General features: G+C 38.5%; 1 protein-coding gene across 1 annotated transcript; it reads left to right on the top strand.

Annotated features, from left to right (window-relative positions):
- The first annotated feature begins 1,220 nt into the window (after positions 1-1,220).
- On the top strand, positions 1,221-3,266 carry LOC114357062 (transcription factor Adf-1-like). The gene is made up of 2 exons (XM_028310504.1): positions 1,221-1,481; positions 2,474-3,266. Exons 1-2 carry the CDS (start codon positions 1,340-1,342, stop codon positions 3,157-3,159), a joined length of 828 nt encoding a protein of 275 aa, XP_028166305.1. The 5' UTR covers positions 1,221-1,339; the 3' UTR covers positions 3,160-3,266.
- The last annotated feature ends 8,862 nt before the right edge of the window (positions 3,267-12,128 follow it).

Raw genomic sequence — 12,128 nt, 5'->3', positions numbered from 1 at the left:
GCGGTCTTTTGTAACGGCAGCGGTCGCGCGTAACCGAAAAGACCTATAGGGTCTAGTTGCGAAATAAAGCACTTATTTTAAATGAATCATTTATTATTTTGTACGCAGATATATTATGATTGTATTAAAGTCAAAAGTAATTTGAATTAAGTAAAAGAAACAATTATTTAATCAATTAACATAACGCAAATATTATTTGAATCAAAAACCAATTTTGGAACACAAAACCTTTTAAAATACCTCAGAATAGTTCATACCTGGTAAAAACGATAAAAATGGCAAAATAATGATAAAACATAATTTTATAATTTTTTAGCTTGGTCTCTGAGCTCCGATTCACTCTCTTTTTTAACTTTTCTTAGTAATGCCTCTGTTATTTCACTTTGTACTAGCAGTCTAAGACTTATTTAATAAGAAAAAACAGTATTGCAAGCTTAATTCAATAATATTGAGTGATAGCCGAAGAAATGTTATATCGCATAGAGAGTCGCGCGTAACCTTTTCGACGACAGGCGCGTGGCGTGCTTTCGACGCCGGCGCCGCGAATAAAAAAATAGCAAGCCATGGGGTGGGAAAAGCGCAGAGAGCTGAGGTAAGCTCTTTATTTCACTCATAATGAGCAAACGACAGGCTACTAAAAATGAGAAATATGTGTAACAAGTAAAAAAAAAGTTATGAACAAAAATGTGTTAGGCGCGGTCGATTCGACGCCGCGCGCCCGCTTGAAGGTTAAAGATTAGATTTTAAACCAAACAAAAATAGAAAGACACGGGTCTCAACAAAAAAAACAAACAAAAAAGTGTTTAATATTAGCTAAGCATCTCTTTGGCCAATCGAATGAATGTCACGCCATAAAAGAGCGCTGCTCGTTTTTGAAACGAAGACGCGGGAACTACCCGCATCCAGTCAAACTCACAAATGGCGCGCGCGTTCGAGTGAAAAACCGCAATAACAGTGTAAAAACCCGCTTTGTTCAAATTATGCTGTGAATTGTGTGTTGTGAGTGTAGCAAGACCCAGTAAAACTATTGGATAAGCCCCAGCCGGACAATCTCAAAACCTAAGACGTCGACCGGCAACGTTGGCCAAGTAAGTCCTAAGGCCTCAGCCTCGAACTTAGCGGGCAGCGGGGCGGCGGCGGCGGCGGGGCGGGAGCGGCAGGATCTTTTGCATAAAATCAAATAGACCGGTTCTCGAAAACAGCGGCGCGGCAGCGGGGCGGCAGCGGGCAACGAGCGGGCGGCGCACGCACTCCAGTCTAGCGGCGACCGCTCGCGCTGCGCGACGCGCGTCTGCATTCTAGGGTAGTGCTGTCCAATTGTTTTGTTACGTGTGTCAAAATGTCCTCGGACGAGCAAGAGCGAATAATTTCAGCAATCTTTGAGAGGAGACCTATATGGAACAGCAAAGATGTAAACCATAAACATAGAAGAGTAATTAACCAATTATGGGAAGAAATAAAAAACGAACTTAATATTGAAGGTAAATATAAAAATGATTTATTATGTCAATTGTTTATTATATTACACATATTAATTAGTAACTAATGCGATTACTTACAAAATAATCTTTGTATTTTTCACGTATATATTGTGCTTGATAAGAAGTTCGCCAGTTTGTTCCTGATCGTGTTTGTATTATTTCTTGATTCATATTGACATTAATATAGGCAATATCATTATCACCGTCCTTATCTCGGATAATGTTATGCAACAAACAGCAAGTTTTGATGAGTAATCTTGCGTGACGTTTGTTTGTCTCTATTGGTGATCTGAAAATATGCCATTTGGATCTTAAAATTCCGAAAGCACACTCAATAGTCTTGCGAGCCCGCGATAATCGCTTATTAAATATTTCATTTTCTGAATTAAGTACGCTTTGAGGATATGGTCGCATCAAATAGGTTTTGAGTGGATATCCTTCGTCTCCAATAAAAACCATTGGTAGAATGAAATCCGATCTGGGTAGATATTGTGGACGGGGTATATTAAAGTTATCACTTTGAAGTAAATGGTTTAAATTAGAATAATGGAATGTCCCTGCATCGCTCTGTTTTCCTCTTCCTCCAACTTCTATACAAATGAATCTTTTGTCAGCATCCGCGACAGCTTGTAAGTGCATCGAAAAGTAATGTTTATAATTATAATGCGATGATCCAGCAAACTTAGGATTTTTAATTCGACAGTGTTTGCCATCTATAGCTCCGATGCAATTAGGAAATTGCCATTTTTCATAGTATTTTTCCGATATTATTTTCAATGATTCTTCTGTCGGTTTTGGCATATGTAAATTTACTAAATTTTTCCATATAGCTTCACAAGTCATATAAACAATGTTAGCCACCGTTGTTTTTCCCATTCTGAATGACAACGACAGCCTTTTGAAAGTCTGCCCACTAGCCAAAAACCTGAAAATAGCATAAGTATGTTAAACTTAAGTATGTTATAAACAGTCAGTTCATTATTTTGTTGCAGTGACCGATTTAAAGAAAAAATGGAAAAATATAAAAGATCACTACAGAAAAGAATTAAAAAGATATCCTGCTCCTCGATCAGGAGATGCAGGAAATGTTAATCGGCCCTCGAATTGGCAATACTTTTCTCAATTGGGGTTTTTGCGAGATGAAGTTATGCCAAATGTTACTGAGGGTAATTTAAGCCACACTGAAGTAAGCAATCGAATTAGTAATTCTTCTATTGAGCTAGAACACTCTCAAGAAAATACGACCGGTCACGATGAAGAAGCTTCTATTTATCCACAACAAGAATCCTCACAAGATGCTTCTATATCTTTACAAGAAGCTTCTTCTTTATCGCAAGAAATTTCTACGCCTTCGAGAGAAGCTTCTACTTCACAACTATCAAGAAAAAAGAAAACAGCGAATGATATACGAACTGAATTTTTGGAATTGGAAAGGAAAAAGATAAGACTACTGGAAAATGATTTATCAAATCAAAGTAGAAACGAAGCTTCTAGGCATGAGAATAAATCAGATGACTACTACTTTTTAATGAGTTTGCTTCCACAAATGGAAAAATTCACGCCAATACAAAAGTTTAGAGTAAGACAAAAATTTAATCAAGCTCTTCTAGATGAGTTAAGTGTAAATGAAAGCATGTACCCTTCTAATGAATCATGTATGTATAATACTCAACACTAGGTATATTATCTTTCAAATGAAAATACTGTTAATAAGTCAAAAAACTGTGATTGTAGAAATAAGTACCTAATCAGAGTTTGACAAATGAGTAGGTCATCTTCATAGAAACCAGAGTAAATACAAATGAGAAGGTCATCTTCATAGTATTTACTCTGGTTTCTATGAAGATGACCTACTCATTTGTATTTACTCTGTAGAAACGCACCGAGCGCGGTTTGTATGCGAGCGCGCCAACACGTATGCGGCGCGCACGCACACACTGACAAAATTTAGCGTGGATTAGCGGGGAGTTGCGCCGAATTTTGTCAGTGTGTGCGTGCGCGCCCCATGCGTATTGGCACGCGCTCACATACAAACCGCGCTCGGTACGTTTCTATGAAGATGACCTAGGTAGGTACTCATTTGTATTTACTCTGACCTAATCATCGTACAAATGAAAACTGTGATTTTTAGTTATAAGATTAGAATATGCGTGGAATAATACTCATCACTAGGTAATATCAAACTTATAATTGAATTTGAAATACTATCCATAAATAACAAAACTGTGATTGTAAAAGTAACTAATGATCGTACAAATGAAAACTGTGATTTTAGAGATAAATGACAAATTGTTATGTTACTTATTTTATATGAAACGTACTTTACTTATATAAAAGAAAGTCGTGTTAGTTACACTATTTATAACTTAAGAAAGGCTGAACCGATTTGGCTGAAAATTGGTAGGGAGGTAGCTAAAAACTAGGAGAAGGACATATGATACTTTTTATCACATTCCCGTCGTTCCCGTTTGACGTGACATAAAACATGAAAAACTAACATTTTGTATGAAACGCGCACCGGCGCGGTACGAAGTTCGCCGGGATTTTTATATAAAAGGTGTAAGGAACGGTCTTAAACATTAAAGTTTAAGTTAACGCTAAACCGTTGTGTTTTCTTCAAAGGTACTTCATCAATTATTGTATCTGGGAACTTAAGTAAGACCGATGCCAAATTATTTACTTACTAAATTAGTGTAACACAATTTCTTTTTTGAAATTATCAATAAATACAATCACAAAATACAATTTCGTTGTTTTACTTACCCAAGAGTCAAGTATAGTTTTTCTGCTGGAGATATACCTCTATATTGTTTTGGATTTATTAATATAGTCTCTAAATCGCTCTTGATAGTTTCAAGAATGTAGTCAAATGTTTCTACACTCATTCTGGTGTAGTCGTAGAATTTGTCGGGATTTTGTCTCTGTTCTTCGTAATTTCGATAAAACTCTCCTTTTAATTTCCTCGCCCTATAGTAGGGATTCACTTCTTCTTTTGCCCACAATAAATCGAGCGTAAGGAATAAATTTGAATCGAAATAAATTTGTCGCCGTTGTTCAGACATTTCGTTCGCGAATAAAAACAAATATCTCGACAACACAACCCCGAACACAACACTTCGCCGCTAAAGCGCCGCGCGAGCTGCCCGCTGGTTTCGAGAACGGGTCTGCGCTGCCCGCCCCGCTCCCGCCCCGCCGCCGCCGCCGCCCCGCTGCCCGCTAAGTTCGAGGCTGAGGCCTAAAACTTCCCTGCCTGTAGTGGACCAGTCAACCTAGAAACTTCTCCAGGTTAAATCTTTCTGCAAAGTCTTCAAATAGGAATAGGTTAGTTTCCTAAACAAAATTTTTGTCCGTCAATGAAATTATCAAAGAATATTGTACACTGTAATATTTTTATTTGTCAATCAAACAAGTAATTGAGAAATTGAGCACGCCTTGACATCACAGGCTTCTTCTTTTGGCGCGTTTTATCTCTTAATTTTCATTAGTTTAAAAAAGTGATAAATACGTGTCGAGTATTTTTGATAAGTTAACCAACGGTCTAATTCAAACTCTTGTTTTTTTAACCAGGAAACATCCCTATTCTAACATTTAAAAGATACATCTTGAGTTGATTCCTGGTGAATCGTCACGTCCACGTTCAGATTTCAGTAGAAAGTCGAGAGCTTCTAAATAATAGAAATAAGATTTACAAGAGAATTTGATACCTAAGTAGGTATTACTAACAAAAAGCAGGGGGCATATTCTTTCTCACTTCCAAAATGAATTTCCAAAGCACAAACTAGGTTGAAGCTAACGAAGTCTCCATTTTCAATTCTGTAATCACACGAGCTCGCCTTCGCTCTAAACAAATTTCGCTCGCTTTTATATCATGTGTTGTAACGACAAAAATATTGCACGTCGCCGACGCCTCTGAAATTGCTGTTCCAACGATCAGCGCTAACGTTCCTATAGTTTTGCAGGGAACAAAAAATGCAGTGACACCAATAGATTGATGGCGGGTCGTGATGTAGAGACAACACATGAGTGTATGGATTTCTATTGCAAAGTATCAGTTATTCGAATATAATTTTGTGTTTACAGTGCATGAAAGTACACTACGGCTAAACTCTTTGAGCAATAATGTTAAAGTTAGAGTCCATGATATTATTTCCTATGATAAACATAAGGCTTACAAAAGTGTCCGGATTTCTTTCGCCATTTATAAGAATTAGCTGATAGTAAATTGGCCTGAGTGACGATAGTTTGTATTAATAGGAAAAAGCCTATAAAGCCTAAAACCTAAGCCTAGACTATATTGAAAAAGCTCAGGATGAATTTTAAGGCCCAGAACAGACGGTGAAACGCAACTGCAACGAAACTGGAACTTTCTGATGATTCTGATGAATGAAACTGAAACTGAAAGTTTCAAACTGGTCGCGTCATGAGTGGTCTCTCAACGGACGCTATGGCAGAAACTTAGATGCAACTCAAAAGTAACTAGCAGTTGCAGTTGCGTTTCACCGTCTGTTCTGGGCCTAAGCGTTGTACTTTTAAACTTATATCATCATATATGTAACTCAAAACCCGTTATAAATTCGAGCTATTTTCCATTGCAGAAAGTCTTGAATATCAATATTCCGTGCAATCACAGACTTGAGTGTGCATTCATATTTGAATATTGTTTCATAATACAAGTCTATGTACCTTATTAAATTATAGATTACACGAAAACTCCCTCTATTTTCAAATTCAAATATTACAAGCCTCAGTCTTGTTAATTGGAGCGTTCACTCTCACTCAACGTCAATAGCGGTTTCTACTCGCTAATCAGGTCGCCAAAAATCCAGTAAAATCTAGTTGCTGCCAGCTCTAGGGCGTTTCGCACCACGAACGATTCGGACCGCGGTGTGAGACGCCCAAGTGGCATTTTTGTTGTTTTTTATACCGTGGAGTGTACACTCGCCCGTTTCTCGGGTGAGTTGTCAACTAACTCGCCTAAGAACTTTATGTAACGTGATAGGAAACCAAACAGTTCTTTCTTTGGGTTGATTTGAAGAGAAAAAGTCTTAATATTATGTACGTTGTATACTCCAGAGTATAGTTCCGAATTAAAATATTTTATATGATTCCTTTGACTTCGTACCCCTCCAAGTGTATACCTAGCGTGAAAAGCCTCATTCAATAACAGTTTTTTGTCGACTCACACCGCGGTTCGAAACACTCGTGGTGCGAAACGTAGATCCCTAGTGGGTTTGGCTATAGCTCTAAAAGGCACATGATAAATTAATCACACGGTCGGCCTATCCGTGATCCGTGTTGCGCTTGATATCGTTACACAGTGCATAGCGTTTTGTTTGGATACCCGTGACACGTACAGTCGTGAGAAAAAATAATGGGTTATTTTTTATGCTCCGTTGTTCTATATCCGGTCGAGCTTCGAATTTATTCGTTTTAAGACATCGACACGCTCAATGGCCTAAAACGTATATTTTCACGAAATAATAGACTTATTCCCGCTTTCACCATCAATTCCTAATTTTTAAGTGACCCTATAGTAACACATAACAGGAATTTTGTTTTCAAAGGGGATACTTAAAATTTAGGGATTGATGGTGAAAACGGGCTTAAGTGAGTGTGAGTTTTGTTGTGGCTTCTAGAAGCAATGCAATTACTTCAGCAATTAAAGTTTTTCTTATTTATAACTTTAGATTTCCACCAGAGTTAAGAAAAAATATAAAATTGATTCATTAGCTATAAAATTGAAGGTGTAATATATCAGACATGATATAACATTTGAGCATCCATTTATTACAGAATTATACTGAATGAATTGCTAAAATCAAGTGGCAGTGGGCGGGGCACATAGCTCGAAGAGCTGATGGCCGCTGGGGCAGGAAAGCTCTTGAGTGGCGACCACGAGCCAGAAGACGTAGCGTGGGCAGGCCTCCCACTAGGTGGACCGACGATCTGGTCAAGGTCGCGGGAGGTACCTGGATGCGAGCGGCGCAGGACCGATCTTTGTGGAAATCCTTGGGGGAGGCCTTTGTCCAGCAGTGGACGTCTTTCGGCTGAAACAACAACAACAACTGAATGAAAGTGAGCTCATAAAAAATTTAAATGACATGAACCCAGAAATAGTTCAACATTTTCGGTCCCGACTGTAGCTTAACGCGTTTGAGTGATTATGATAGCTCAACATTGTTAGTTTAATTAATCAGAGCTACATTTAAACTGTGTTGATTGCTCTCATGCAGTAAATAGGTAGCAGTTGTTTATGAATTTTATTACGAATACAAATAGTGGTTTTAAGAGCAGATCAAAACGATAAAAGGTTCTGAAATGAGAGCATTTCAGCCAAATGTTGTCCACTGCTGGGAAAAGGCCTATCCCAAGATCGGTCCTGCTGCCCGCATCCAGGTGAAAGTTTTAACAATAATATCGTAGCTGCTTATTTTATTGAAAGATATAGACAATATCTATTATTTTGCCTTACTATGTAAGTTCGTTTCAGCCGAAAGACGTCCACTGCTGGGCAAAGGCCTCCCCCAAGGATTTCCACAAAGACCGGTCCTGCGCCGCTTGCATCCAGGCACCTCCCGTGACCTTCACCAGAACGTCGGTCCACCTAGTGGGAGGCCTGCCCACGCTACGTCTTCCGGCTCGTGGTCGCCACTCAAGAACTTTCCTGCCCCAGCGGCCATCAGCTCTACGAGCTATGTGCCCCGCCCACTGCCACTTGATTTTAGGGATTCTGCGAGCTATGTCAGTCACTCTAGTTCTCCTCTAGTTAAGCTTTATCACTTTTTAACTTTTGTCATCAACATATTTTGCCTAGAAATAACTCCAAGCTACTGAAACTTTATTTATTTCTACGCATTCGTAAAGATAAACATAAGGCCTTATCTACAATGTGAATATCCATACAGGCATGAAAGAGAAGATAAGACACAAAAGAAACTAGACATGTCTTCTTTCTTTCTTTTCAGCCAAATGACGTCCACTGCTGGACAAAGGCCTCCCCCAAGGTTTTCCACAATGAACGGTCCTGCGCTGCCCGCATCCAGGCTCTTCCCGCGACCTTTACCAGATCGTCGGTCCACCTAGTAGGAGGCCTGCCCACGCTACGTCTTCCAGCCCGTGGTCGCCACTCGAGAACTTTCCTGCCCCAACGGCCATCGTCTCTACGAGCTATGTGTCCCGCCCACTGCCACTTGATTTTAGCAATTCTGCGAGCTATGTCGGTTACTTTGGTTCTCCTGCGGATCTCCTCATTACATAGAACTAGACATGTATTGTGAAAGAAATCGAACAGCCGAAATATTTAGGCCTACAGTTCATGTAGCACGTACCTTATTTCATTTTAATCATACCAATAATCCACTGTCAGTACCAATCGAAGGCAATAAGCTTGCTCCGACGCGTTCTGCTTTCGGCCTCGTATTCGGCCATAATAAATTCATTTCACGCGCTTCGGCCGCCCACAGCGTCACGTGATCACGTCGGTTCGCGTTCCGCGGGTAACTTTTTATTTTTCGGCTTTTTACCAAAATGCTGGCTGATTTTAGCATTAGTTTTTTTGGTTCGATTCTTTCTTTTGGAAGAAAAGGCAAAGGCATACGTCATACAGTCTAGTCTTCAATTTTTAACAATCACAGTGTCTTAGTTAATTAGATGAAAAAATGTATTTGCAAACTACTGGCTGGTTGTGGGTTACCTATGAAAAGAGAATACGTACATTAAGGCTGGGTTGCACCACCATACATTAACTTTGACAAACGTCAAAAATCTGTCAAACTCCATACAAAAAACGCCGGTTATCGTTATAGTTACGGTCAAAGTTAGATGGTGCAACTCAGCTTAAGTTTTCTTTTTTATCAAACTTATTGCACTGGCTATAAAAAATACCTATAAAAAAAAGAATTCGTAAATTGAGTTTTCTTTTTTATCAAAACTTATTGCAAGTGGCCAAACACATTTTTGCTCTTTGCCAAAAATGTACAGCGCCAGCACATAGACTGTATAATATTTGTTGCAACAACGTCTCTATTACAATGACAAAAGGCGCTATAGTTAAGCTGTATCTGCCATTGTCTCTACCAATGAGTGTATTTTGAAATTCCTTTATGTTCTTGCAACTCACGAAGGCGAGTGAGCTTTACTTGTGTATGTACGTACTGTACGTGTACATGCACATAACAATGGTGTAATGTTTTTCAAAATTTTTGAAAAACGAACTGTACCGAATAACCACACAATTTTATGTAAAGCTCACTCGCCTTCGTGAATTGCAACAACTATAATATTAGGTACTTATGCACTAAATATGTAGAAATTCGATAAAGTTTTATGTAATTTCGCATGCGAGTTACAATTCTATCGATTCAAATATCAATCTCCTGGTCGGCTTCGAACCCTTCTAAGAACTAATGAGTTAATTGATTTCACTATTGAATTTTGGTTAATTCTAATTCTCGGAAAACGTGTTCATTTGGTAACGTTATTCTGCGAAATTGGAAAACTTTGGATAGTAAATACGAGGTTTTAATTAATTATGAAAACTCATGATGATTAATATTTCACTATGAATGTATGGTTACACAGTAATTAAATATATTTTATAAGATTGACAGACTGATCAACGGATTTGCATGCATTTACTGTAGGTGTATTTTTCCAATTATGTATTTATACCAATTAAGACTAAAATTCTTTATTACTATGTCGGCTTTTTTCAAGGCACTTCTTTCAACAAAGATCTTCTCAAATCAGGGGCAGGCAATAAGCAGTGCCTATCTTGGTAACTGCTTTCACTAATCAAAAGTAGTCCACTGAAATTTGTAAGGGCAGTCAGCACCATCCTATGCATATTCGCATCAAATTAGCATCTTCTACAAATACATAAGTATAGTTGTTGCAATTCACGAATGCGAGTGAGCTTTAAATTTGTGGTGGCTCGCTACTGATCGTTTTTTCAAAAGTTTTGATAGACATTACCATACTATCATTATGTGCATGTACACGTACACACACAAGTAAAGCTCACTCGCCCTCGTGGGTTGCAAGAACTAATAAAATGCCATACTAACTGGACGTGAGGTCTGTCTCGAAATACAAATAAAATGACTAAATGCCTGCCAGTTCTACAATCTTTTTTAAACAGTTTGTACTCTATCATTTTCAACCTGGCCGGCCAAAGCTTTACGAGCCAAACTTGTATCGCTAGCCGCTGCCAACCACTTTGCATAGCAATGCATCATCGCTCCGAGTCAGACCGCGGCCCTACGCTTGCCAAGTCTTTCCGTTATTAACTTGTGTTGTGGCCACATGATACGTGATACGTTGGAATGACTTTCATTTTGAATTTCGAAAAAAGAACTATCAGAACGGATGAACGTTACTTCGAAAAATAAAATTTCCACATGCCGCTGCTGCGCTGTGACTTGTATTGGGACAAGTGACAAAATATGAAAATAATCGTCAAAATTATCTAACCAACGAACTTTATTAATATAGAAATTAACATAAGGGAGGTACTCAAAGCATTAATTCTAAATTTGACATTTTTTCATTGATTTATGACACGCATGTTTGTAACACAAAAAACATTTTTGAGGTAGCAATTTAACACCCTAAATGCTAACTTGTTCCAGGTAAGTGGACGTCATTTGGCTGAAAGGAACGAACCCTAAGCTCATAATAAACACTAACAAGATGCTAGAATTGCTAGATTAACATCCTGTATCACAGTTTTAATGAAAAAGCGCTTTTATGACTGTGTCATATCCCATGAAACATCAAAATATTGCTTGAAGCTTTCCATTTACGAAGATATATTCAACAAACAACACACGTTAATACACTCCTCTTATTTAACGTCCACTCGCGTCACTCATTTGCTGAGACAAACTTAACCTTATGTATCACGGAATAAGGACATGGAAACATCCTGTGACCTGATTCAGGACAGTGTTGACGCACGTTGATTTAACACCGTGTATTCCCAATTGGCTGCATTGCGGCAGCTTACCTAGCTGTTATGCAGTTATACAGGGTGACTGTAAACGATGGACAGAGTTATAACGGTTGTATATTCGTGTTTTATATTTTACTAGCTTTCCGCCCGCGGCTTCGACCGCGTGTGGATTTTTGTCTGTCACAGAAAAACTTTATTGCGCGCGTCCCTGTTTTAAAAACCGGGATAAAAACTATCCTATGTCCTTTCCCGGGACTCAAACTATCTCTATGACAAATTTCATCAAAATAAGTTCAAAGGTTTAGGCGTGAAAACGAGACAGACAGACAGACAGAGTTACTTTCGTATTTATAATATTAGTGTATATTATTTTACTCGTTTGTCGCTGACTTTTTATAGTTCAAAAGATAACATTTTTGATGAGTTGTGTAAGATCATTTTAAATTACTTTTCTTTATTATTTCCCACAACGAGGAAGCTCTTGGCCTGCATCTCACCTGATGAAAAGTGACGATCAGACTGAAGTTCGAATCGAGCTTCACCCGGAATCCTCAATCACAGAGGAACTGGCTATTTTACCTCTAACTGCTGGAACAAAATAATGCTGTTAACAACAAACTTAGGTAACAACAAGCCCTCATAATATTTTGGTCCCTATCAACACAATTCTATTCATCCCGAATAATTTACGCAAT

Source organism: Ostrinia furnacalis, unplaced genomic scaffold (genome assembly GCF_004193835.3).
Source record: "Ostrinia furnacalis isolate ACB-3 unplaced genomic scaffold, ASM419383v2 OfSCF3022, whole genome shotgun sequence".
NCBI classification, from domain to species: Eukaryota; Metazoa; Arthropoda; class Insecta; order Lepidoptera; family Crambidae; genus Ostrinia; species Ostrinia furnacalis.
Note: the sequence above shows the minus strand (reverse complement) of the source record. Positions and strands in the feature narration are given on the sequence as shown.

Bases quoted from the DNA above. Each gene is read 5' to 3' on its own strand.
- LOC114357062 (XM_028310504.1), top strand. From the start codon at position 1,340: ATGTCCTCGGACGAGCAAGAGCGAATAATTTCAGCAATCTTTGAGAGG. The intron at 1,482-2,473 runs GTAAATATAAAA...ATTTTGTTGCAG, and splicing joins AAACGAACTTAATATTGAAG to TGACCGATTTAAAGAAAAAA.